The following is a 27,495-nucleotide window of genomic DNA, read 5'->3' on the forward strand; positions in this document are numbered from 1 at the left end:
ACAAAAAAAAAGATGTACACTGCCATAAACTAGGTTGAGTAACGCATGCCTGTAAGGCCACTGCTCAGGAGTCTGGCCTGAGTTTCAGCAAGTTTGAAGCCTGTCTGTAGAGTGAGACTAAAGTTACCTTTAAAAAACAACAGCAGCAGTAAGGCAGGGCCACCAGAAGATGGTTAGTTTGAGCCAAATTAGCACCAGATGGAGAATAATTTACCACATCCATAGCCGCTAAATCCATGCCACACAGACTAACTTGTGTAGAGTACCGTGTGCTGGATAGATGGAGGGGCTCTGGCCTGGGAGTCTGTTTGTTCCCCATCCCTTTGGCTGTCCAGTCACTGTGGTCAGGGACACTGCCTACCACAGGTGCACAGGAGAGAGGCTGCATCCTGGCAGCAGCCTCAGGGCTTAGAGTGTTCACTTTATTCCCCAGTGACTCCAGGCTGAGGTTTGTGCTTTCACTTCCAGGTTGTGGAATGTGAAGAAGGAAGTGAGGATGACGAGTCCCTCCGAGAAATGGTGGAGCTGGCCGCCCAGCGGCTCTACGAGGCCCTGACGCCCGTGCACTGACTACCTTGATCCCCTGCCCTTGAACTTTTGTACACTCTTGGCTTTACCTCTGTTACCTCAAGTAAAATACCTTAGTTTCTCTGGGGTGCCTGTTTCCTTCAGCATCAAACGGCTTGAATCCTGCTGGACCACTGACTAATTCACCCGTTGGTCTTGAGCTGTCCTCAGGGAGCGCCTCTTGAGTATTGGTTCTACCTGCAGGTGTTTGCAGCACAAGCTGAAATCCTAAGATCTAGCAGCTGCGCAGACTCCGAAAGGAAAAGCAGTGTCCATTCTGGCATACCTGTGCTTTGAATTGAAAGCAAATACTGTGCCACAGGTTTGAAACCTTTCTCCACCCCTACCGAATTCCTTGCTTATGTGTTTAAAGCCACTGCTTTCAGGACGCTCCTTTGTATGGGATCCACATGTCAGCTCAGAGCTAGCTTTATGACAGATGTGTAGATCAGCTCGTTAGTCTCGTCTCCTAAAGTACTGGCTGGAGCTGGTGGTGGCTCCCAGTGGTCCCCACCTTTCTCCTGGAGTTGGCTAGAGCCTCATCCTCTATGCACAGTCAAGCCACAGAATTGCGCGGCTGTAACCTGGCCTGTGCACCTCCCCTCGTAGGTGTGTAAATACTCCTGCGCTCTGCTAACAAAGTATAAGTCTGACTTTATGAGATTTCGGTAAAACAGCCCAATTCCCATGTCTTTGGCCTATACCAAAAGTCTAGGGCCCCCATAGCATACAAAAATTTATTAGAGCTAAACATTCCGTTTTAATGCTTTGGAATCAGGCAGTCTGGAGTGAGGGTCCCTGGACAGCTCGGGCTTTCAAAGTTGTCTCCTCACTGTGTCCACGGAGGCCAGTAACCAAGGAGAGGCGAGCCCCACTTGGGCGTGGCCGGAGATGGAGGAGCGGGCCTGCCGAAGCGGGTCTCAGCTCCGCCAGCCTGCGCTGGGCACACGGAGCTTCTCTAAGAACCCAGGGCACCCCAGCTATCGCCGGTCACAGAGCGATGGAGTAGAGGGTGAGTGGGCCCCCACAGCCCCGATCACCGACTCTCGGGGCCCAGAAAAGCCGGCGGGAGGAACAGACGACCAGATCCGCCAGGCTCCGCCTACGGCTGGCTCCGCCCCCCGGAGGCTCCACATCCGGCGCGGTGTTCGGAGCCAGGCACCATGGCGCTGTGCGAGCGGGTTGCTGGCGGGAGCTCTTTGCTCTGGCCTCGCGTGTTGCTTTTCGGGGACTCCATCACCCAGGTACCCACTGCACCCTCGGTTGCGTCTGCGCGTGTCGGGCGGGCCCGGTGCGGTTTCCCCTCGTGCTCTGCGGGCCGTGCACCTTCGCGGGCTGGTGTGGACGTTCCGGGTGCCCGAGACCGCGTCTTTTCAGGAGGATTTTAGATGGCTCGGTGCTCCGTCGGGGGTGCACGGAGGGTTTAGACGGCCCGGTGTGCGGCGGGGTGCACGAAGGGTTTAGACGGCCCGGTGCTCTTGGGGTTCACGGAGGGTTTAGATGACCCACTGCGCATCGGGGGTGCATGGGGTGCTTAGAGGTCCCGAAGTCTCCTGCGTGTTCTTGACTGAAGGCACTTTGAACTTCGAACCCGCTAGTTCACCTCTCGTTTCCTCCCGCGACCCAGGTCCTGTACCAAGTGTTTGAAAACAAAATGACTCCTACAGTACGGGAAAGTAATCCCGGTATCTGAGACCGTTTAACTCCCAATTAAGGAAGTTCCTCAGGATGCCTTCCTTCGCGGAGATGGGAAAACCGCTTCCCAGTGCTTTTCTAATGCTCACGCATGGCTTTCCCTAGTAATTGGCAACATTTTTTTTTAGGTTTTTGTAAGTAGTTGTGATGGCGTGTTGCTGCCATCTCCCAACTCGACAAAACTGGATAACGAATGCCTCTATGCGAAGTCGCAGTAAAATGTAGATGACTGGCTCGGGTCCATGCGTTTCCAGAGAGCTACCAAGTGCAGCCACAGTGTCCCTTCCAAGACACCTTCCCAAGCAAGGAAGGCAAGAAGCTTGGGGGGTGTCAAGATGTAGCCCCTACCTTTGCCATTGTGTCTGGCTGCGTGCGTAGTAACCGGCTTTTCTCTTCAGTTTTCTTTCCAGCCGGGTGGATGGGGCGCATTGCTGGCTGACCGACTTGTCAGGTGAGGACTGTTCCGGTTCCCAGATCGTACTCAGCTGCTTCCTAGGGAAGCTTGGTCTGAAGAGTGAAGACGCAAACAGTGGGTTTTGCCTGTTAGCTCCTTTCCTCCTCAGTGCGTGTTAGAGGAACAGAGGCAGGCTCTCCGGATCGAGTTTGCCACCGTGTGACATCAGGGGGCACTCGTGTTGTCTGGATGTCTACCTGTAATCCTCCAAACCACTGAGTTTCCGCCTGTTAGAGGATCGCTGACATTTCCTACTTGCCCGGTTTATTACCCATCAGGAAGTCCATTTGAGATGAACTCCGAGGGGCCATAAACATCTATAGAATTAGCCCCTTGTATGGAATTCATATCTTATTGAGGGGTTTGGGGGATTGAGCGGTGTCTAAGCACTACAAGGAAGCCACTCTTTACTTATAACCTGTCTTTTTAAATCAATTTTATTTCAGAAAATGTGACGTTCTGAATCGTGGATTTTCAGGTTACAACACCAGATGGGCCAAGATTATCCTCCCAAGACTAATTAAGAAGGAGAACAGTGTGGAAACCCCAGTGGCAGTTAGCATCTTCTTTGGTGCCAACGACTCCTCTCTCAAAGGTAAGGGCGTTTCTAGCTCATTCCTGTTTTTCCTGGACTCGAGCAAATACATGTTTATATGTATCTCCCAGTAGAGAGTTTTCCAGAGAACAGGGCGTCCTTGGCACTCACCTGGGTAGGGTTTCTTTTGGCTTTGATGTGGTTAGAGTTGGCTCGGGTCCTCTAGGGCTCATTTTCTACATAACTGCCTTGTTGGCCCACCTGAAATGACGTTTGATTGATTGTTCCTGCACTCTGATGTCCTCAGCTGGTACAGTGGCCAGCAGAGGGCTGGTCTCTGGGACAGGATGTGCTCCCTCTGGCAAGAAAGCATTGTCTCTTTGTTAGAGACAAGGTCTCCTGTAGCCCAGGCTGGCTCCAAACTCACTAGGTAGCTAAGGCTAATTGATCCTCCTGCCTCTACCTTTCAAGTGCTGGGATAGGGTCGTGCCACAGCCTGGCCTGTTACTGTTTTGTTGTTGTTGTTGTTGTTTGGTTATTTTTGTTTTGTTCTTAAATTACACATGGTACCGGGAAAGACTGGCCAGGAACACATCCTATCTCTAGCAGTGACTTGGATGGCACACTCGTGGGTGACTTTGCTTTTTACTTCCTGTGGTTTGCACGGAGTCTGCAGAGAGCACCCCGTGCTTGTGTGCAGCCTTGTGCTTTACACACTTGTCTGTTTTCACTGCTATCCTAAGAGGCAGAGCTGCCGTTCCCCTCGTTCCCCAGTGAGGACACTAAGCTTCAGAAAGCTAAGCATTTTTCTAAGGTGAAATGACCAGTCAGTGATAGGCAGGATTAAAGCTGGGGCAGTCTTTTTGTTTTGTTTTTGTTTGAGACAAGGTTTCTCTGTACCTTGGGGCCTGTCCCAGAACTAGCTCTTGTAGACCAGGCTGGCCTCGAACTCACAGAGATCCTCCTGCCTCTGCCTCCCCAATGCTGGGATTAAAGTCGTGCACCACTACTGCCCGGCTAAATGGGGGCAGTCTTATGTCACAACCTATAGATCCAGCCTTGCTGATGGTAGAGGACCTAGAGACCAGGACATTCAAAATGCCCTAGCCAGCCTCTGCGGTCTGAGCTGTAACGTTTGAAGAGGAGGGGATCTTGTCTTTGTCTTTGGTGCTCAAAAGTTCCTCAGTTACACTGTAAATCTGCAAACAATATATTCCTGCCTGTGAGGGGTGGCACATGTGTGTGGTCTGTGCATCGGAAGGCTCCAAGTTAAGCCTGAAAAAGGGTAAGAGCCTGTCTCAAAACACAAAGGCCTACCGACAATGGTGGCACACACCTTTAATCTCAGCACTGTGAGTTCGAAGCCAGGCTGGTTTAAAGAGGGAGTTCCAAAGCTACACAAAGAAACCCTATCTCAAAAAACAACAAGACCTCACAAAGGCCCAGGGATGTTGAAGAGTGTACAGACTGCCTGTCTGGTGTGTACAGTACACAGTACCGAGTTCAGTTCCCTCTCCAGCACTTCATAAAACCGGGGCTGCATGGGGCGTGCCGGCCTTAGCCCCAGCACCTGGGAGGTGGGACAGGAGATCTCAGCCATTGGGGCTGCGAAAGGAAACCCCATTTTACTATCTAGTGAATTTAGAACCTGCCTGGGCTAGAAACTCTCAAAAAAAAAAACAATTTAAAAAGCTACAGAAGTCCATTCATCTCATTTGCTGTTTTGGAAACTGTTCAGACTGAATGCGCATGTCTCGAACAGGTGAGAACCCCAAGCAGCACGTCCCACTGGATGAGTACAGAGCGAACTTGCGGGACATGGTGCAGTACCTGACGTCTGCGGGCATCCCCCAGGAGCGAGTCATCCTCATCACCCCGCCCCCGCTGCACGAAGCAGCTTGGGAGAAGGAGTGCATCCTGAAAGGTGAGTGAGCACACTTAGCGTGCCACAGCTGCATGCAGGGCTGAGGGCTTCCACTCCAGGGGCCTGTCACAACCAATGTACAAACTCAAAAGGATCGACTCCGGGTGGCTTACTCTAGTTTGTTCAAGATATGAAGTGGGGCGGGGATTCTGGTGTGTGAATCAGGAGGGCATCGGTGCCCTGTCACCCACTGTCTGTATAGTTGCCAGACACTAAGAGGCACACAAGGCCCACTGCCAGCTGTAGCAGCTGGGTCGGGCATGGGGAAGGCCCTTTTCCAGCTGCTGGACCGGAGAGATGTACTATGGACTCTTGTCTCAGCTGCTTGGATCCAGAGGACGGGTTTGACAGGGACACAATAATGGCCTTTCAGCACCCGTCAGCAGCCAAAACTAGGGAAGAGTCGTTCATGCCTTCTCTTGCAGCTAGACAGCCTGGTTCCTACTGTACCCCACATCCCTCCCTTAGCCACCTGCACTCCTGAGGTTCTTCCCAGCTCTTCCAAGATGGGCAGGCTTGCCCTATGCCCTGGGAAGTCTGCCTTCATCCTAGACTGGGAGGTAGGCAGCATGTGCTTGGCTAAGTGTGCACATTTTGTACTAGAATCTGCATGAGCTGGGCAGTAGTGGCACATGCCTTTAATCCTAGCACTTGGGAGGCAGAGGCAGGTGGATCTCTGTGAGTTCTAAGCCAGCCTGGTCTAAAGAGCAAGTTGCAGGACAGCTAGGGCTGTTACACAGAGAAACCCTGTCTTGACAAAACCAAACAAAAAACCCCCAAAAAAACAACAGCATGAATAAGATAGGTATGGCCGTCACAGGCTAGGAGAGCCTCAGAATGGTTGCGCGTGGTGTTGGCAGGCACAGCTGTGTAGGAGCAGGCTCGGGCAATGACTAAGTCTCTGCAGACTTTTCTCACGTTACTGCAGTAGCTGTTGGCTGCATGCTGACTCTTGGGCTCAGCAGCACTGTGCATCTCATGGTCTCGACGTCTCTCTAACCATGCCTATCTTGTCCCTTTCCCCACCCTGGTGCCTCAGAAGCTTCTAGATGCTACATACAGCTGGCTGCTCCTCCCCCGTGCAGAGCAGTGCCGCTGTCATAACCCCCAAGCAGGCTGGCATCAGTGCTGCTTGGAAACTGGACCAGCAGTAAGTGTGCCAGTGACGCTGTGGAGTTTTCCCGACAGGGTGCAAACTAAATCGCCTGAATGCAGTTGTGGGTGAATATGCTGATGCATGTGTACAAGCAGCCAGAGACTGTGGGACAGATGTCCTCGACCTGTGGGCCCTGATGCAGAAGGACAACCAGGTACTGTCATTTTCTCAGTCCTTTCAGGATCACAGACATTAAGCAGCTATGTGCAGCTCTCCCGGAAGGGCTCTTCAGACAGGCTTGTAATCCCAGAATGCGGGAGGCAAGGGTGGAAGGGTCAAGAGTTCAAGGCCAACCTTAGCTCGTGGCACATTTGAGCCAGCCTACATAAAACACGTGCATGGCTACATAAAACCGTGACTCAAGACATAAGTGTCAGTCATGCTTTTCATGAAGAAGAGCATAAAAACCGGGCAGTCAAGAGGCCTGGCGGGCAACCAGAACCTCAGCTAGAGATTGCCATAGTACACCATAAAGGGCCAAATTTGGCCTGTAAGAGCAGAACAGAGCTCAGACGACAACATTTATTAACTAACAAAATCCACAGCTTGAGATGCCATCTCGTTGAATTATTTTGTCCTAGAGCCTGAGAACAATACACAGGGAGAAAGTTGTGAGGTGAAGTGCTCGGGAGGGCAGCTGGAGGTTGCATACGGCTGGCTGCACATCCATACGCTGACAGAGGACGCGGCTGTCCACTACCTAGTTTTCTGGTAGCATTATCCACACGAGGCCCAATCTCCGTATCCATGGGGTCCTGGGCAGCAAGGAGGCCGCATCTGGTGCCTGAAATACGACTAAAAGTGATGGGGAAGGCGGGCTCTCAAGTCCCGGGCCTGGTTCCAGCTATTCACACCTAGCCAAGGCTGCTGTAGGGAGAGGACAGTGACGACCTTCAGGTTCCACGGCATTCCAGGTTCCTGGTCTGCTTTCAGCCCCTCCCCCCTTTTGAGACAGGGTCTCCGTGATCCCAGGCTGGCCTGGAACTTGGCTTGGTAGCTGAGGATGACCTTGAATTTCTGAACTTCCCACCTCCACCCTGGAAGTGGGTGCTGGGGACTGAGCATGTGCTAAGCAGTCTGCTGGGTCTTTCCCTACTTTTTATTCCTTAGTAAAGTGCTTGCTCTCTAGGGGCATCTCCTTGTGGTGCTGAGGGACGGGGCTGTGGTGTTTGAAGTGCTCGGGCAAAGGAGAACCCCCTCAACCCAGGCTTTGTTCTTCACAGCTGTTTGGTTTTGCTGTGTCAACTAAGGATAGCCCTCAGCCCAGTCACCAAACCACACACTAACCTTTCGCCCTCCCGATTCTCAATCCATCCCTGCCTCCACGGACCCGGGTCTGACGTTACAGCTGATCTGTAAAGAGGGACGTGGTGCTGCTCCCTTACTGGAAGGTGACAGAGCACAGCCTGGACTGGTGCTGGAAGGCAGAGACCGTCAATTCAGGATGCCCAGAAGTCGCTGACTTGAGAACATCATCTCTGGAGGCTCTCGGAGCCCCGGGACTCCAGTGGTCCTCGGCACCCTTCACTGAGCTTTGTTCCCCGAGTGGAAGGGCCACGGCAGGCTCAGTACTTAATCTGCTCCAGGGCCAGCAGGACGGCTCAGCTGGGAAAGGCACCTAACTGCCAGGCCTGATGACCTGAGCTTGACCCCAAACACCTCCTTGGTGGTTGGAGAGCACCAACTCCTACAAACTGTCCTTTGGCCTCCTTGTGCCACCATGACATGTGTGTACCCTTTCCTCCGGAAGTACAGGAAGGGTGTCTTCTACCACTGCCTAGTTTTACTCAAGCCTTTTCCAGTTTAGGAAAGTTTTCTAGTCTAGGTCCAGGACTAAGAGCATCTTCCTGACAGATCAGTAATCCGGGACCATCCAGGTGGGAAAGGCCACTAGAACTGGAGTTCTCTCTGAACAGTCTCCACGGTGGTTAGGCAAAGGAAGATTCCTCAGAGTAAATCCTGGGTTTAGGCAGGAATGCTGGGAGACGAGACTCTACGCAGCCTTCCTATTGTAGTCCAAGTTCTTGTCACCGCCAACCTGCCCACTGCGCCTTCTTAACGCTGTGAATCATAGGCCCTCATTAAGCCTGAGACCCAGGAATATGGGTCTGTTGGACACAGAAGCACAGGCAGCAAGGGTCTTGTACCTGTACAGAAACTGAGGCCACTGTGGTCCCAGTCACTGGTCTGTGTACAAACACAAGGGCCAACCCCAGGAAGCCACATGACACGTTACTCCTCTCCTTACAGGACTTCTCATCCTATCTATCAGATGGCCTGCATTTATCACCAGTGGGAAACGAGTTTCTGTTCTTAAACCTCTGGCCGCTGCTGGACAAGAAACTCTCCTCTCTGCCATGGCTGCTTCCCTACTGGAAGGACGTGGAGGAAGCAAAGCCCGAGCTGAGTCTGCTGGGGGACGGAGACCATTAGTCAGCCCGGGAAACTTTCCCAGTTGGTAATTCACAAACATCTAGAAGCTAATTAAACATTTTTTCAAGATTAACATCTTTATATGCACTGGTGTTTTGCCTGCATGTATGTCTGTGTGAGGATGGCAGATCCCCTGGAACTGGAGTTACAGACAGTTGTGAGCTGCCGTGTGGGTGCTGGGAACTGAACCTGGATCCTCTGGAAGTGCAGCCAGTGCTCTTAACCACCAGGCCATCTCTCCAGCCCCCTACCCCCATTCATGACTTTTGATCAAAAAACCCATTAACGTTTGCCAGTGTAAATAACTTATTTTTCAGGGAAATGTTGTTCTTGACCCATTTTGTTTTGATGTTCAGTATTTATTGAAACAGCCACAGCTACAGAATATACCCTGAGCAGCTTGTTAATCCTGTACATGGCAAAAAAAAAAAAAAAAAAAAAAATTTTTGGTTTGTTTTAAAAGTCATAATTTTATAAAAATGGTTTTCCAAAACTTTGATTCATACAAACACCCACACACCCTACTCACCTTATAGCAAATCCTCAAAATGTAAGGCTACCATGGCTAGTTAAGAGCAAATACCACAAGGTACACGTTCAAGTATTAGTGTAACAGACATCCTCGGAGAGACAAGGCACAGGTCTGGTTAGTTGGCCTCAGAGATTACAAGTTATCTTGGTTAAAACGTGTTGGCTGGTGAGCACATTTCGACTCTTAGAACAAATGCTTTTGTAAGTAGACTTTATAGAAACCAGAATCCAGGCTAATGGCTTTCATCCTTCACACGGTAAGTACAGAGCACCCAGGATCCTGACGCACTAAAGCCAGAGGTCGTGTGAGTACCTACTTGCTGGGGCTGGGCCCCAGGTGGCCTGTAAGAGCGCCTGCTCGCTCAGGCAAGCTGACACCGCAACCATGTCCTTCTCATTGGGGGTTGAGGCAGGATAGGTTTCGTGGATACCGAAATTTCTTACAGCACTGGGCTTTTTATTTTATGTATGTGAGTATTTTGCCTGCATGTCTGTGCACCACATGCCTGCCTGGTGCCGCAGAGGTCAGAAGAGGGCATCTGATCCCCTGGGACTGGAGTACAGAGCTCGTAACAGATGGGGCCAACTTTGCAGCTCAGTATTGAATTGTCTTCTCACACTTTGTAGGCCATCTCTACGCGCACGCGGCTGTTACTGCAGACCTCACCTGAAGCTCAAGTCTTCATCCTGGGCAGGACCATCCTTAAGTCAGCATGGTCCCAAGTGTTCCAGTGCCAAGACAGGCCACAGTAGGGGACAATGTACATAACCAGGTTTCTCTGCTTTTACTTACTTAAAGGCAAAGAGATAATAAGTCTGTTTGTTCCAGTTACCCTCACTAAGAACTGTGGCCAGGGGACCATTACAGTGTACAGAGAGACAGATTGCAGATGGTCAGCGCTATCACCAAGGACTCCATCCAGCCTTAGTTTCTGTTTCTGCACCACAAGTCAAAGGAGATTTTAGATTATAAAAGAAAAAAACCCAAAACCTGAAATGAGCCAGATTTACCTCACCCCTTCAAAGGGCCTACACCTACACAGGATGTCATGTGACGGTCATGTCATATGACCAGCATCTGCTAGGTTGCTTGCGTGTTCCTGGGGGCATTGTTTGGTTTAGGTCAGCTCTTAGAGCATCTGCGCATGTACGTCCTGGAGCAGGGTGAGGCTCCTCACTAGCACTCTGTCTCCTTGCTGTCAACTCGGTTCTGGCGCTGCAGCTTAAAGGAGGCCGCCTTCTCGCTCCTGGTGACTGGGTGGTCTGTGAGGTCCTCAAAGGACTTGGCAGCTGCACTGCTGTTGGGGAAGGGGTCCTTCTCAAAGCCATCGTCGTCCACATGCGAGTCTGTGCTGGGGTCTTCCTGAATGGTGTCCATCCTCTGGTGCTCCAGTTTGGGAGCCGCAGACACTGGCGGCATCATGGAGGCCGGCTGCAGGGGCTGCAGACGACCTGGAGTCTGGGGTGCAGGAAAAGGCTTGATGATGCGAACAGACGCCGAATCCATGCTGCTCAGCATCTCAATGTTCTGGAAAGGCATGGTCCAAAGGGTGGGGAGAAATGAGTCAAAGGTCACTGTTAAATTGTTGCCTTCCCCCACAGTAGCCCTGGGCAGCGCTCAAGGGCCAGGAGAGGCTCCCACACCTCGAGTCTACCAAAATCCGTGACGGAAACACTGAGAGGCTGGGTCAGCACCTGTTTTTTGGGAGAGCAGGTGCTCTCGGCTTTCCACCCGTGACTAAGCCACTTTCTCAGGACCACTCAACACCCAATCCTTCCTGGGAGGGAAGAGCTGCGGCCTGCTCTGGTTTTCTGTGTGTACTTACGCTGTGGTGAAACAGAGACAGGGATTCATACTGTTTGTCCAGTTTCTTATCCTACAAAGAACAGGAAGTAAAAATGTCATTAAAACTAGGAGCCCAACCCTCAAGCAGTACTGCTTCCTGTCCACTACTCCAAGGCTGAGTGAACGCAGAACCTCTACTGCAGGGCAGGGCGGCAGGGGTACGGCTCAGCACTGGGGCAGTGGCCCAGCACGTGAGGCCTTGTTCTACCAGCCACCCCTCCACACTATCACGAAGAACCTGACCCCCGGGGACAGGTTCGCTAGCTGAGAAGGCACTTCAGCTCCCAGGAAAGAAGTGCTCACTACACAACAGTGGTGACGGTACACAGAGGAGGGACTTTAAGTCCTGCTTTCAAAGACGTCTTACACTGTGGGTAGAAGGACAAGTGGGTTTGTGTGCAACACAGTCAGCCCATAACCACATGCCTGTGCATTGGGACAGTTGGCAAAGGTTAAGGTTCGTGGCCTCCCTCGGCCCTGACTCTTTCACAGAACCGAATCTTGATCCCCCACACTGTATTTCTGCAGGAGGCTGAATGCTATCTGACAAAGGGAAAGGCAGCACCAAGAATTGGGCCACAACTTAATGTCTGGTGACATGAATGCGTTCTGTGGCTAGAAACAAACCACCAAGATCAGCTTCATGGTCCACACGTACACCTTTCAGTGAACAGAAGATCTGCTCAACGCTGCAGCAGCAGCAGCCCTGGGGAGGGATGCGGCTGCTGTCCTAAGACCATCTCCTAACAGAGCCTCAGGTCTGTCGCTACGACAGCAGCTCTGTCTCAGTACAAGTACCAGTGCCTTCCACTGCAGGAGTCAGGGGGCGCTGAGAGCTTCGGACACCAGGACTCATCTTTCACCTGGAAGGCACCTACTCCCTATTCATGCAAGGTAAGTTGTTTTTTAAAGATTTATTTATATATTTATTGTGTACCCAACATTCAGCCTCCATGTATGCCCTCACGCCAAAAGAGAGCACCAGATCTCATTCCGGATGGTTGTGAGCCATCATGTGGTTGGTTGCTGGGAATTGAACTCAGGACCTCTGGAAGAGCAGCCAGCTCTTAACCACTGAGCCATCTCTCCAGCCCGCAAAGTAAATTTTTTAAAACTCACAATGTATAAAGTGCCTGGAGTTCTAAAGACAAAGTCTAATTTAACATGTAACTGTTAACTTATTTGTGAAGATGAGACTGTCAACAATCTCCACAGCACATGGGGAATGTCTGCAGTGTTTGTACTTGTTCCCCTAAAACCAAGCCAGCCAAAACAGTGCTCCTGTTGACTATACGTCACAGGCAAGGCCAGCTAAATGCTCTCCTGTGTTTAAGAATACACACACACTTTAAAAACTGTATGTTGTTTCCAGGACAGGCTCCAAAGCCACAGAGAAACCCTGTCTCGGAAAAAAAAAAAAAAAAAAAAAAACTGTATGTTGTGTGTGAGTGAGCCATAGCCTACAAGCTAAAACATGGCTGTGGAGGGAGGAGGACCACTTGGGGAGTCAATTCTCTCCTTCCACCATCTAGGTCCTGGGAAAGAGCATGGGTCTGGCAGCAGGTGTCTCATGCTGACAGGGACCCATGAGGTCACTATGGAGCTCTTGGTCCTTCTGAGTGCATGCCCTAGCTTACTCAGTACTGGGGAAGAACACACGGCCCTGGGCAAGCTCCAGAAGCCCTCTACTAGCTGAGCTAAGTATCCAGTCCCATTCGGTCCAAAGATCGTCAGGCAGGCTCCGAGGTTCTGTCACAGAACACTCACGACAGCACTGGCAACACTCACATCTATCTTTCAACCTGGAGCTGCTCGACATCTCTGTAAAATGTTTGATCACTTACCACACAGTGGACAAGAATGCTGAAAGGAATCCAGAATATCAAGGAGAAAACCAGGACGGACCCTACGATGTTGTCTGCCAAAAACTTTCCTGTAAACAATTCCAAACAGTGAACATCTCAACCACATACCTCACAAGTCGACTACCAAACACTCTTGAGTATCATGGTCAGGCTGTGTTTGGGGGTGAAGGAACTAGAGAGTATTATGCCTGCTTCCTGTGTCCACAGTGCCAAAGAGACACAGTACACCATGCTTAGGAGACAATACTTTTATTACCTGAAGATTACTACTTTTATATTAGAATTCTAGGGAGTTTTGCCTTCTGCAAAACCTGAGACCTACTGGTAAATAGCTCAAATAGGATCACAAGACTGAACCAAGTTCAGTTGGACCACTCTAAAAACTCACGCATGCAAGATACATAAGGATGGATGAGCCTACAAAGCATTTTTTAAATATAACTGTGTGTGTGTGTGTGTGTGTGTGCTTTTTCAGGACAGGGTTTCCATGTTTAATAGACCTGGCTTTTCTGGAACTCACTTTGTTGACCAGGCTGGACTCAAACTCAAGTCCTCCTGCTCCCAAGAGCTAGGATTAAAGGCATGTGCTACCATGCCCAGCTTTTAACCATTACTTTGATGTATTCTGCCTCTACATATGTCTGTGCACATATGAATGCAGTGCCCTGGAAGGCCAGAAAAGGGTGTTGGATTCCTCAGAACTGGCATTTCAGATAATTATGAACCACCACATGGGTGCTGGGAACTGAACTCAGATCCTCTGGAAGAATAACCAGTGTTGTTAACCCTGAGCCATCTCTCTAATCCCCAACAGAGTTACTTCATAACAAATATGTCTTCTGTCATAGGATCACAGCACAAATTCTGCACCACGCCTGGGTTGGCATGGAAATCACAGCTCTTGGTAAATACAGAAAATATTTCACTTACCAAAAATATTTCACTTACCGAAAGTGTTGATGCTCAATTGGTCAATGAAATCCCAAAATCGCTCAATTACATCCTGTACTCGTTTTTCACATTTGCCCTGTAATACAGGAGAAAACATACTGTGCTGTCCCAAACACGTTTAAAACTAATGAAGCCGCAGAAAGACAATGGGCATAGAAATAACTTCCACCTGGTAGCCCACCTTGAACACAGGATGATAATTCCAATATGAAGATACCCGAGAAAAAAAAAATTTTTTTGGTGCACTGGTGGGGATGAGGGTGTTCAGACAGGGTATCCTGTGTATCTCAAAACTGGGCTTGTCTATTTTCTTAATGGCTAAGAAGGAGTCTGTTGCCATACCCAGCCTAAAAGTCCACTCTCGGAATAACCAAGATAAGGCTCAAGAAAACTGTCGTCTAGGAGTACCCAGTTAGAATAACAACGATTATATACATGGTGGACAGGACGGCTTTCTATGCTTAGTACTTGATTTTGCAAGCAGAAGCAATCCAAAAGCAGATGCTCCCTTTTGATCTTTCTGACCAGTGCCTGCTTTCACTGAATGCCCACAGAGGAAGTCGGCAGGTGTTCTAGAGTCACTGGAGTTTGAAACTGAGCTCAGAGACAGAAGACCTGGGGAGGGAGCTCACGTGTTATTTGAGACCAGATCTTGGTAGTAACCCCGGCTGGCCTGGAACTCCATGTGTGAGAGGCTGGAGAGGGGCTGGAGGGCAGGCAGCTGCTTCAGACAGAGCCCTGATTTCCTGGCTGGGACAATGGACACAGACTACAAGAGCGCTCAAGCTGTGTCTGACTCTGTAGCACTGAGGAGCAAGGACCAAGGCTGCTTAGGTTGCCTCACTCAGACCCTGTGCTCTCTGCAGATGCAGAATTCCACAGCAGGTCAGACTCCCACAGTACAGAAAAGTTGGAACATAATACTTACATTCATGTCGCAAAACCCCACTGTACAGGGCTTCCCTTTTCTCAAAAATAAGTTCTTCTGCTCTGCATCGACGTAGGGCACACAGGGGCCAGAAAGGTTCCTGCAGCACACCTTGCATGAGTTGTCAGTGTCTGAAAGAGAAACACGTGGCTGACAAGAGTCTACCACAGGCTTCCTCAACTCCCAGACTCTGACCTCACTCCTAGATGTGAAAAGCTGGTACTACCCAAGGCTGAGGGTTCATCGCATGGCAGATGTGATGGCTTGGGATCCAGGTACACAATCATGAGAAGAAAATGGGCTGAAATGGCTTCTGAATTCATAATTCCTCGGCTTTCAAGCTAAAATAATTATTAGCTGGGTGTGGTAGCACACACCTTTAATCCCAGCAGTTGGGGATCAGAGGCGGGCATCTCTGTGACTACACAGCTGGCCTGGTCTACAGAGTGAGCACAAAGTGAGATTCTGAATAGAAAAGTCTGATTAAAAATGATAGTGTCCTCTCTGTCCAAACCTGCATAATGTTCTTGCAAATGTGTCCCTCTGGCCCAGCATTCCTAGCTCCCTGTCAGTTTCCTTCTCTGACTCCTCAGTGTAAAGCCTATCCTGCCCTGAACCAATGTAGCTGCAACACAACTGACTACCTGTGGTGTGGGGCTGAGTGACTGCCAGTGAGTGACATGAGCACCACAGCCTGGACGCAACACCACCTGGGCTAAGTCAACAGTCAGTACCAGGTGAACTGTAGACACCCAGCTTGAAAAGTTTACCCTCCACAGTCTGAACTTGCTCTAGGGGGCAATCTAAGTTTATCTTCAGGAAGAAAGCCAAGTAGAACACAAAGCAAGCAAAGGTTTACTGGGACTCTTTCCAAGGCACTGCAAGCCTGCTGTCATTCACTCAATCATTTGCTGAAGTGCTGTGGCTCAAACCAAGGGCCACGTGCATGCATGCTAAGCAGATTCTCTGTTGCTGAGTTGCACACCAGCACCAGCTGTTCTTACAGTAACCCACCAGGAGGAACTGCTCAGTCCAGTGCATGAATGAGTTCCCAGCCTCATGATTTAATGGTGACGTCTCTATATGGAACAGAGAACTGTCATCAATCTACCAGGTCCAGAGTGGAGTGGAATTTGGAGTCTAGCCAGGCCCTGGATGTCCTTAAGCCTCCCTTCAGGCCTAGTGATTCCAAAAATAAGAGCATGGGAACCCAAGGAGAACTGTAAGGCACTAAAAAGGCTACTTTCCCAGCCTGCCCAAACAGGGGCAAGAGGGTAGCAGGCCTTGATGGCATCATCAAAAGTTCCACCTAGGGGGCAAAGTAGGTAAAGGCACTGGCTGATAACTTGAAGACCTGAGTTTGATTCCTGAGATCTATATGGTTTGAGGTGAGAACTGATCCCTCAAGGGGTCTTTTGACTGTAGATGTGTGTCTGTGCGCGCGCGCGCGCACGCACACACGCGCGCACACACACACACACACACACACACACACACACAATTCTGAAAATCCCACCTACTGGACTTAGATCCTAGAATGGCTTTGGTTAAGTCCAAGTGTTTCCTGTATGGGAACAGAGCTACTGCTGCCTTTGTGTTTTTTATGGCATGTAAGGGGGGGAGGACAGTTTCCCCGCCCTCCAATGCCTTCCCAATCTACCGTTAAGCCTGCCTCCCTGCCTGCCTGCCACAGGTCTGAAATGGAGTGGGAACACAGGTTGGTGGGAGCCAGGATCTGAACACAGAGATATCTGTCTTCAGACACTAGTGTGTCTTGCTTTCCTCATCCACTTGTTTGGTTCCCCTACTTTGATAAGCAGCAGGGAGCAATAGACAAAGAACGGAAGCTCTGCACCTCCAGGACTCAGAAAGCACTCACCGCTACACGCACATGGCTCCAGCTCCTGCTCTCTCTTGCAGAAGGGGATGCACTTTCCTGCCTTGCACTTGCCAAGGTCCAAGCACACAGTGTCATCTTCTGCATCTCCTGGCGGGGGGCACTCACTGCTGTTCCCTGGAGGCAAACACCAATTAAAACTCAGTCCAGGTCTACAGTTCCCAGGGCACAGCAGTTGCCAGGCACTAGTCAACAGCAAGGGCTCAGGGCACTGCTCTGAACTGAAGGAAACTTGACCCTGATTTTCAAATACATGTTCACACACTACAGGATACCTGGAGAAGCAACAGAAACGCATACCTGTGCAGTAAGACACGCCTTTGCAAGTAGCATTAATAGCCTCTTGGCACTTCTTCTGGGCTGTCTCAAACTGACAATTTTTACAGCAAGGACTGTTCCTATCACTATGGAAGAGCAGACAAACACCATTCAATGCAATGGCAGCCCAACATCTAAGGCTATGGTTGTGTTAGTGACCCGAACACCGAAGCAAGACCCCAGGGCCAAGTCACTATTGCACTCCCTGACTCCTCTGGAGCTATCTCTGCACTGCGTGTGTCCCTTCCTGACGTGGGAAAGGCAACATCAATGCTGCACCTCAGCAAGAAATAGTACACACAGCAATCACCTTTTTGGTATTCTTGGTTTTCACTAGCTAGTTAAGAAAAAAACCAGGGATGCACCAGTGGTTATGAAACAAAGGAGCCTGAGTCCCATCCCACTCCCTACTAGAACCTACAATACACAGATAGATAATTCACCAAACACTGGTCCATCAGGCACCTAAAAAATAATTAAGTACCTACCAATCTGGAATCTTCTTAATATCATTAAACAGTACTCTACAATATTCTATTACATGGATACACAATAACAATTTGTATCCTAATATTACCATCTTGGATTGTTCTGATACTTTGCTGCTATAAAAGACATAGCCATGAGTAACCTTGCTGAATCAATTTTTTGTTTTAGATGTTTTTTTCCCCCCAGATGGGGTCTTATTGTATAGCTTTGGCTGTCCTGGAGCTCACTATGTACATGAGGCTAGATTTGAACTCACAAAAGATCTGCCTCCCTCTGCCTTTCAAGTACTGAGATTAAAGGCATGCCACACCATGCCTGGCTTTAAAAATTTCTTAAACTCCACTGAGATAGCTAGTAAAGGCAGTTACTATCAAGCTTGATTTTAAAATAAAAATAAATCTTAAGCACTAGAGAGGCAAAGGTAGGTGGATCTCTGTGAGTCCATGCTAGCCTAGTCTACCTATATATAGAATTTAATATAATGAGACAATGTCTCAAAAAATTAATTAAAAAAAAACACAAAAGGGAATGCTGTGTCAATGGTCATGCAAGCAAGGTTAAAGATTAAAAAAACACACACAGGTTTAAATATCTTCCATAAAGTACTGCGCTTGCACGCACACAGGTTCAAGTGCCTAATCACAATGTCCTGTCATCCGGACCCTCATTACCCACCCCCATTCTCTCTTTAGGACACTTCTCACCTGCACTGCACACCTAATCACAACGTCCTGTCATCCGGACCCTCATTACCCACCCCCATTCTCTCTTTAGGACACTTCTCACCTGCACTGCACACCTAATCACAACGTCCTGTCATCCGGACCCTCGTTACCCACCCCCATTCTCTCTTTAGGACACTTCTCACCTGCACTGCACACCTGGCTTGAGCGTGCAGTCACTATTGCAGCAGGTGTCGTTGTTCAGGTACATGATGCCCGGGTCACACTCTTCTCCTTCATCCACCCTGGAGTTACCACACACCTTGTTGCTGCGCTCCTGAAAGCACTCTGGAGCCTTACTTTCTATGGTTTTGTAGATGGATTGTTTACTGCAGTTTGAAAACATCTTAAGAGGAAAAAGGGTCATGAGAATCGAAAAGAGCAAGATGAAATTCATTCCCAAGTAGGTCTGTGCTTCTTTAGACAAATACTAACTGTGACGTCACCATCAATGTGACCACTGAGCTATTATGTCAAGTGGTCACTGCCCTGGAACAGAATTACCTAGAGAAATAGCTGAAACAATGGCCCACTGCTGATTGTCACCTGCACCTCTGGAAAACCTTGCTGCTTCCTGACCCCACCTTGTGATTTTAGAGCAGTGGTTCTCAACCTATGGACTGAGACCCCTTTGGGATAGCTATCAGATATCCTACATATTAGATATTTACATTATGATTCATAACTGTAGCAAAATTACAGTTATAAAGTAGTAATGAAAATAATTTTACAGTTGGGGGTCACCACAACCCGAAGGACTGTATTGAAGGGTTGCAGCATTAGAAGGTCAAGAACCACTTTATTAAGAGAATAACATGAACACAAACTGAACCCAGCATAGGAGCCTCTCAGGAGCTGTCTCTCTTCCACTCTCACTAGTGTCGGAGCACAAACTCTGCAAAGATGCTACAACATGGTTTCCCTTTATTTGACACAAAATGGCTAGAGCTTTTAAGACAAGGGTCACGATTGTGTGGCTCAGGGCTGGAGCTCCCTATCTAGACCAACATAGCCTTGAACTCAGATACATCTGCCTCTCTCAAGAGCTGGGGTTAAAGAAGTACCCCACCATACCCCGCAGGTCAGAATGGCTAGTGATCTTAGCTTAGATCAGGACCTACACCCCCACAGCTAGAAGAATACCTCTTCATTCACAGTTAGACTTTCAAGCAATGGGGCTCCAGCACCTAGACAGCACTGAGCACGCAGAGACCAGCCTGCCACTGCCTCTGACCCCAGTCTCTAAATCCTAGTCTTCTGTTTGCACCTTTAACTACAACCTCTCTTTCTTCGGGGACCCTCAGCATCCCTTCTTTCTTTCCAGTAACATCACTGCACAGCTCATGTAGCACTTCGGAGCACCTGCTCGTTGGCCCATCTAGTAGCAAACAGGGCCGTTTGTACAGGTGAAATCAAAGAACCACCTCATTTATGTCCTACAGTTCTTTTCACCTAATTAAAAAAATGATTATCAAGAAAACTCACGAGGGAGGCTGCTAACAGCAAACTGGGAAATACTGCTCAAGTGAAACGAGTAACAATAGTAAAAAAGTGGTCAGGTCCTTTTAAGGCTGAACCGAACACCCTCAAAAGCAGGACCTTGACAAAAGTCACTACTGTAACTTTCATAATGAACCCAAATTTGCATGTGCTTAACCTTGACAAAACTGCCCAATGACATTAAGTTCCTACTGCATTTGACAGTCCAACTGTAAGAAAAACATTGAGGAATGGATACTTCCCCAAGCCCCTGTCTAGTAACATCACATAGCCTTCTTTCCCACCCCTAGAGACAATCAGAGCACGCATACCTTATTGTTCTCATGGTCACCACTCACAGCTATGGGGTACATAACGTACTTTCCTCCCTGGTCCTCATTTGGGGCACATTCTGCTAGCCCATCAGGATCGTGTTCTGCTCCAAAATTGTGTCCCAATTCATGAGTTGTAACCAGGTCAGCTTCCTTAAGAATTAGGCAAAGAGAATATGTAACCATCATCTACTTTTGCCAGTTTGGCCCATGCTACATTTATCAGATCAAATGGAAGCAGAATGACTCCCATAAGTGGTCCATGCCCACATATACCCATTGTGTATGTGTGTGTTACTGAGAAGGAGTGGCGGGGAGAGAGGGAGGGAGAGAAACTGACTGAGACCAGAGTAAAATATGGGAGGTCGGGGCAGTTTCGCACAGCATCTTTACCTGCTAAGCCATCTCCCTGGCCCCAATAAATGTAATAGGGGGAGAACATGGCTCAGTGTTAAGAGTGCTTATTGCACTTGCAGAATTCAGTTCCAACAACTGTAATTCCAGTTCCAGATCAAATATGCAGGCTCCTCACGCACATAAACTCACGTACACATATGAAGCCTGAGAAACCACAGAGCTGACCTCCGACTGCCACATGCATAGACAGGGAAAGAGGGGTAAAGGAAGGCTGGAACCTTAAAGGTTCCCCCAGACCTGTCTGATTTGTTTCCATCTCTCGACAAGAGTGGCAGTCTCTCGGTAATTGAAGTCAGCCCTGCGAGAGTCAGCTCTCTCCTGACACAATGTGGGGTCAGTGATCCAACTCAGACTACCAAGCTTGGCAACCAATAACTCTGCCTCAACTGTTCCATGCCTTCCACACTTCTCAGGAGTTGAAAACAGTAACAGATGATTCCATACAAAAAGGAACACTACACTTACTGCTCCTTCAGGAATACGGAAGACATGACCTTTCAAGGACAAAAAACAAGGACAGAGGGCAATAGCTGACAGATGCCAACAAAAATTTTAAAGTTAAAGAAAAATTACATGAGGTTTTTTAAAAAGCCAATACTGCAAGCATAGAATAGAAAGGAGCTACGGAACAAAAAGGCTATTGTAACCCCCCAAAAAGGCAACACCAATGAAAAAGAGCTGAAGAAAAAGTTAAAGGCACAATGTAGGAAGCAAGAAAACAAATGGGAAACAGGAGAAAGCATTAAGAATGAGTTCAAGTCCCAGCAACCACATGGTGGCTCACAACAATCTATAAATCTGGTGCCCTCTTCTTGCCTGCAGGCACACACATAGACAAAATACTGTATATATAATAGATAGGTAGGTAGGTAGGTAGACGAAAAACCACACACATACATATGCACACAAAGAAACAGAAAGAAAAAACAGATAATTTACTCTAGGAGATCAAATAATCAAATATCTGGTTTAATTAATTCCCAAACAGAACAGACACCTGGGCCCACCTACTGTCCCAGTTAGTAACTCAGGAGACAAGGCAGAGGAAGGCTACACTGGCCCAGGAGATTAAGGCCACTTGAGTAACACACAGAGTGGAGGATGAAAAACACATACAGAGAAGTTATCTAGAAAATAGCACAAGAACAAATAATCTTTTTTTTCTTTTTTTTGGTTTTTCGAGACAGGGTTTCTCTGTGGTTTTAGTGCCTGTCCTGGAACTAGCTCTTGTAGACCAGGCTGGCTACAAATAATCTTATAAAAAAAAAATAGAGGCGCACGCCTTTAATCCCAGCACTTGGGAGGCAGAGGCAGGCGGATCTCTGTGAGTTCGAGACCAGCCTGGTCTACAGAACTAGTTCCAGGACAGGCTCCAAAGCCACAGAGAAACCCTGTCTCGAAAAACCAAAATAAATAAATAAATAAATAAATAAATAAATAAATAAATAAATAAATAAATAAATAAAAGACCTAAACAGAGAACTCTCAACAGAGGAATCTAAAATGGTTGAAAGACACTTAAGGAAATGCTCAACATCCTTAGTCATCAGAGAAATGCAAATCAAAACAACTCTGAGATTCTATCTTCAACCTTTAAGAATGGCCAAGATCAAAAACACTGATGACAACTTATGCTGGAGAGGATGTGGGGTAAAAGGGAACACTTCTGCATTGCTGGTGGGAGTGCAGGCTGGTACAGCCCCTTTGGATATCAGTACGGTTATTTCTCAGAAAATTAGGAAACAACCTTCCTCAAGACCCAGTAATACTACTTTTGGGTATATATCCAAAGGATGTTCAATCATGCCACAAGGACATGTGCTCAACTATGTTCATAGCAGCTTTGTTTGTCATAGCCACAACCTGGAAACAACCTATATGCCCTTTGACCAAAGAATGGATAAGGAAAATGTGGTACATTTATACAATGGAGTACTACACAGCAGAAGAAAATAACGACACCTTGAAATTTGCAGGCAAATGGACGGAGCTAAAAACCATTATTTTGAGTGAGGTAACTCAGATCCAAAAAGACAATTATCATATGTAGTCACTCATAAGTGGCTTTTAAACATAAAGCAAAGAAAACCAGCCTACAAATCACAATCCCAGAGAACCTAGACAACAATGAGGACCCTAAAAGAGACATACATAGGTCTAATCTATATGGGAAGTAGAAAAAGACAAGATCTCCTAAGTAAATTGGGAGCATGGGGACCTTGGGAGAGGGTTGAAGAAGAGGGGAGAGGCAGGGAGGAGAGCAGAGAAAAATGTAGAGCTCAATAAAAATCAATAAAAAAAAAAAAAAAGAATGCTTTCACACCAGGCTGTTGCTACAGGCCTGCAATCCCAGCACTTGGGTGAATGATGCAGGAGAAGCTCAAACTCAAGTGAGACTCTGTCTCACCAAAAACACACCAAACAAAATAAATAAACATTCTGCACAAAGACAAAGTATCTAGATCTAGAAGGATCCACCTGCCCTCACAAAGGAGGGGGGGGGAAGGAAATGTTATGCTAATTTTAAAAAAATTATATTAGTTATGTGCACACTGTCTGTGTGGGGAGGCCAGAAGAGGGTGCCGGATCCCTGGTGCTGGGAACCAAACTCAGGTCCTCTGGAAGAACAGGATGCATCTACACAGAAACAAGGTTTTTTGTTTTGTTCTGTGTTTTGAGACAGGTCTCAAGTATCCCAAACTGGCCTTGAACTTAGTATGGAGCTGAGAGCAATCTTGAAATGCTTATGCTCCTGCCTCTACCCCATCCCCAAGTGCTGGGGCTGTAAGTGCGCATCACTGTCCCAGGTTTTATATGCTACATGCTAGACAAGGGCTCTACTAAGCTACATCTCCAGACCCTAAAACAAGATATAAAAATCTCTTAGGGAAAAACAAAAGATCAGAGAAACTAAAGACTTCTATTTCTTCTAACAGCACATGAATGCAAGTAGACAGCGGAGCAATGCCCTCAAATACAGAAGGACAGACACACCAGCCACAAGATCAACCAAGTAGGGACTACTTTTTTAAAGATCCCAGTATAAATATGTAACTGAGACTCTAATGCAACGCACTCCCAATCCATACTGTTTTAAAACAAAAAATAAAAACACAGGCTGGAGAGATGGCTCAGTGGTTAAAAGCACTTGCTGCTCTTGCAGAGGCTGCATGTTCAATTCCCAGCACCACTTAGACCACTCACGACCACCTAGTAACACCAACAGCCTCTCCTGGTGTCTGTAAGGACCCATGCTGTACACACCTAGTAACACCTCCAGCAGTACCAACAGCCTCTCCCGGTGTCTGTAAGGACCCATGCCGTACACACCTGTGCACGCATGCACACACACATGTAAAAACATTTTTTAATAAAGTTCTTTTAAAAAATATTAAGGAACGTACCTTTGTAAGGATGGTTTTACCATAATTTTTTGTACTAGTCAGACCACTGTTCAAATAAATGTTTTTCTTCCCAACTGGGCTGTAGTAAGCTAAAGGAAAAAGAACAGAAAACAGTTGCTTCTGACACAAAACCTATTGCGTTTCTCTTTCATCTCGCTCAGTGTCATGACAATGCAAATGAGACGTACCTTTCGGGCAAACCCCTCCGTGACTGTTTGCTCTGGGAGAACCCACGTAAGCTAATCCAAGAGTTCCCATATCAAAATCCTGGTATGTGAAAAGATGAGCCAGGCAGACTTTAGATGCTTCTTCAGCTATATCAAAGCTAAATTGCTTTAAAGAGAGAGTATTTTTAATAGGTTACCATCACGCCAGAGTCAGGGTGCATCTCATAGAAGAGCTGCACTTCTGCAGTAGCCCCTGTAACACAGTATGTTTTCCCTGGGGGAGGGGGCCTCACCCATCCAGCAGGTAGAAAGCACAGTGGCCGTGGGGGTGGTGGGGAGCACTTGGGTACCTTTTCATCTACTCCTCTTCCATACAGAGACCTAGTCAGCAGCCCCAATTCCAGAGAGACTGCAGCCCCGTGCATTTCAAGAGTTTAACATGCTGTGCAGGGATTACTGTATTTTGAATTATATGGATTGGGAAAGATTTTTGTTTGAATTTTATAATTTACAATTATATAAAATTATTTAAAAATTCACAATACAAGTTTATAGAAAAGCAGACATACTTAGTTTTATGGCACCAAACAAAAGATTTAAAGCCATTTTAAAAGCACTACCTCATTCCTCCATCCTCTACCCTGCCCCACACTCCATGTGCCTTACACTTCAGTGTCTTTTATTTTTCTACTCTAACAATCTAAAAATTTGAAGTTTAAAAAAAAAATCATGACTTTTGAAAATGTTAAATGCCAACCCTTGAAAGGCAGAGGCAGGTGGAACTCTATGAGTTTGAGGCTAGCTTGTGAGATCCTATCTTAGCATATACATATAGTTTAAAATGAAAGCTCAGAGAATCCCATGTACGGAAGGATGACAACTGTCTGAAACCTAGACAGTCCCTTGGCAACAGGGTGAGTAAGGCTCAGGGACTTCTCTGGGGACTGAGAAAAAAAATTGGAAGGTGCACCTTTGGGCCCACAGGAAGTGGTGTGGTGGGTCAGCTGTCTCGGCAATCAGGCTTACCGCTATAAGCAACCCAGGAAAAGACATCTACACTGATGTATGGGCTCAACTGTGGTCACCAAAAAGCTCATATATTGATGTTGTAGCCCTGACAAACTCAGAACACAGCTGTATTTGAAGACAGAACCTTTACAGAAGCAAGTGAGGTCCAGTGAGCATAACTCACAGACCCCGATTACAGATGAACTGCTTCCTTAGGAAAATTACTTGGGGGGAAGTTGGTTCATGTGCTGCTTTGCAGTGCTGGGATCCAAATCCAGAGCCACATGAATACTAGAAATGTACCACATGACAACGGCACTGCCTGGACCATGTGTGTTCATGAGGAGATCAGGACACAGACATACATAGAGGGAGACAGCAGCATGCTCAAGAGAGGCCTGAGCAGAAACCAATAGTGCCAATACCTCTAGCTGGTATCTATGAGAAAATAAATGCCAGTGGCTTAATCCTCCCAGTTGTAGTACTCTGCTAGCAGCAGCTGGACCTCAGTCACATTTGCTGAGACTTATCTCAAAAGTAACAATACAGACTACCTTTAATCCCAGAACTCCAGAGGCAGGAGCACGTGGATCTTGGAGTTTGAGGCCAATCTAGTCTACAGAACAAGTTCCAGGACAGCCAAGGCTATATAGAACAGCATTGTCTCAGAAAAACAAAAAGATCCTATATCTCAATCTCCCTAACGGAGGCTAGCAGATCAAATTACATAAGCCAGTATCATACAGACAGAGCACATAATGGGTCTCAATCTGGGGGGAAAAATGATAAAAAGCCTTTAATTCCATTCAACTTAATTTTGGTCTTATGGGTGCATAAGCAAGATATCCATAGAAACCCCGTATCTAAACCAACATATTGAAACTACAAGATTAAAAGAACAGCCCACCCAAATGTTCCAAGCTGCTAAATTTGTAGTATTTGTTAGGGCAGCCACAGAAATTACCATACACCAGTATAGAAAGCCAGTTTACAATAAAGCAGTAATAAGCACGTCAGACACTGGAGTCGTGTAGCTGTTAAGGTAAGACACTCTTAAATTTTTCAGGTTATACTTGTGCCAGCCAATACATGTTCACAGCTTCCTTGGTAAGTTCTGTCCTAAAAGACTGTGGTTAGGTTTCAGGGACCTGAGGAACAGCACAAAGATGTCTACACATTGACAATTCGTGTTATTTTCCAGAGAAGATCCATTGTGCCAAGTTAGATGCTCAAAGACACTGAGGTTTCTACCATGCTCCTTCACTAGTACAGAAACATCCACCCATTAGAAATGAAAAACTGCAGGGCACACCCTACCTCTAGCAACATCTTCACATCCCAGGCATCTTTTTCTTCATTTGGGTAACTTTTTGCCATATTGAAGTGTCTTTCACCGGGTTTTACATCTTGCGGAGACTTGAGAATTCGAATCTATACTTAAGAGAGAACATACTTAGAACAATTCCAAAGCATCCTAAGACTTTTACTGCAGTATTTCATCACTTCAAAAAAGGAGTGCCTGGCTAGGTACAGTGGAGCACACTTTTAGCCCCTGGACTCCAAAGGCAAGCCCAGCAGATCTCTGAGTTTAAGGCTTCCCCAGTATATATGAGTGTGTTCCAGGACAGCCAGAGCTGCCTCGAGAGACCCTGCCTCAAAAACAAAACACAGGACCAAGAAACCCAGCATCTGAGCGAGCGCTGGAGAGACCTCAGCAGCTAAAAGCAATCATTCTTCTCAGGACCCAGGTTTGATACCTAGCACCTACACCCAAATGCAAGTTCACAACCGTCCCTAACTTTAAATCTTTTTTTTTTAAAAAAAAGTCTTTAATTAAATAACAACAACAACAGAAAAAATCAACATCTACGTGACCCTGGCACTTGGTAGGCTGAGACAGAGACAGAACAGTCACTACCAGTTCAAGGACAATCTGAGTTACATAGCCAAAGTCTGTCTCAAACAAAACAAAACAAAAACCACAAATACACACACATACATACTCACATATACACTCAAGTACACATGCACACACACAAACAACTTAATTATCTACTATAAAAAAAAGTTTTATAAGCTGGGCAGTAGTGGTGGCACATGCCTTTAATCCCAGCACTGGGGAGGCAGAGGCAGGCAGATCTCTGTGAGTTCAAGGCCAGCCTGGTCTACAAGAGCTAGTTCCAGGACAGGCTTCAAAGCTATAGAGAAACCTTGTCTTGAAAAACAAACAAAAACAAAAAATTCAAAGTCCAAAACAAACTGAAAAGCATCTGGTATAGAAAATACATGTCAGAGTCGGGCGATGATGGCGCATGCCTTTAATCCCAGCACTCGGGAGGCAGAGGCAGGCAGATCTCTGTGAGTTCGAGACCAGCCT

At 47.4% G+C, this 27,495-nt stretch overlaps 2 protein-coding genes across 10 annotated transcripts in view; one reads left to right on the plus strand and one right to left on the minus strand.

The window, feature by feature from the left end:
- Positions 1-1,162: 1,162 nt before the first annotated feature.
- Positions 1,163-10,288, plus strand: Iah1 (isoamyl acetate hydrolyzing esterase 1 (putative)). Of its 8 annotated transcripts, XM_026788942.1 has the most exons (7): positions 1,173-1,811; positions 2,661-2,713; positions 3,195-3,311; positions 5,014-5,175; positions 6,364-6,485; positions 8,582-8,789; positions 9,923-10,254. In XM_026788942.1, the coding sequence occupies exons 1-6, from the start codon at positions 1,459-1,461 to the stop codon at positions 8,762-8,764; spliced, it is 990 nt and encodes a 329-aa protein (XP_026644743.1). In that variant the 5' UTR covers positions 1,173-1,458; the 3' UTR covers positions 8,765-8,789; positions 9,923-10,254. The 8 variants fall into 8 exon arrangements, with proteins under 8 accessions (XP_026644744.1, XP_026644743.1, XP_026644742.1 ...); XM_026788943.1 differs by lacking the exon at positions 8,582-8,789 and having other exon boundaries at positions 1,163-1,811; positions 9,923-10,288; XM_026788941.1 differs by lacking the exon at positions 9,923-10,254 and having other exon boundaries at positions 1,447-1,811; positions 8,582-8,839.
- Positions 10,289-10,311: 23 nt separating this feature from the next.
- Positions 10,312-27,495, minus strand: part of Adam17 (ADAM metallopeptidase domain 17) — a 55,290-nt gene continuing 38,106 nt past the window's right edge. For both annotated transcript variants that reach the window (XM_005366501.3, XM_026788939.1), the window contains 12 exons: positions 26,436-26,549; positions 24,132-24,276; positions 23,944-24,032; positions 20,123-20,275; positions 18,458-18,657; positions 17,083-17,186; positions 16,765-16,899; positions 14,886-15,016; positions 13,955-14,033; positions 12,986-13,074; positions 11,122-11,172; positions 10,312-10,823 (listed from right to left, as the gene is read on the minus strand). In XM_005366501.3, coding sequence (XP_005366558.1) covers positions 10,473-10,823; positions 11,122-11,172; positions 12,986-13,074; positions 13,955-14,033; positions 14,886-15,016; positions 16,765-16,899; positions 17,083-17,186; positions 18,458-18,657; positions 20,123-20,275; positions 23,944-24,032; positions 24,132-24,276; positions 26,436-26,549 — 1,641 coding nt within the window. In that variant the 3' untranslated portion in view covers positions 10,312-10,472. The remainder of the gene's footprint in view (positions 10,824-11,121; positions 11,173-12,985; positions 13,075-13,954; positions 14,034-14,885; positions 15,017-16,764; positions 16,900-17,082; positions 17,187-18,457; positions 18,658-20,122; positions 20,276-23,943; positions 24,033-24,131; positions 24,277-26,435; positions 26,550-27,495) is intronic.

This window comes from Microtus ochrogaster, unplaced genomic scaffold, assembly GCF_000317375.1.
Source record: "Microtus ochrogaster isolate Prairie Vole_2 unplaced genomic scaffold, MicOch1.0 UNK10, whole genome shotgun sequence".
In the NCBI taxonomy this organism is placed as follows: Eukaryota; Metazoa; Chordata; class Mammalia; order Rodentia; family Cricetidae; genus Microtus; species Microtus ochrogaster.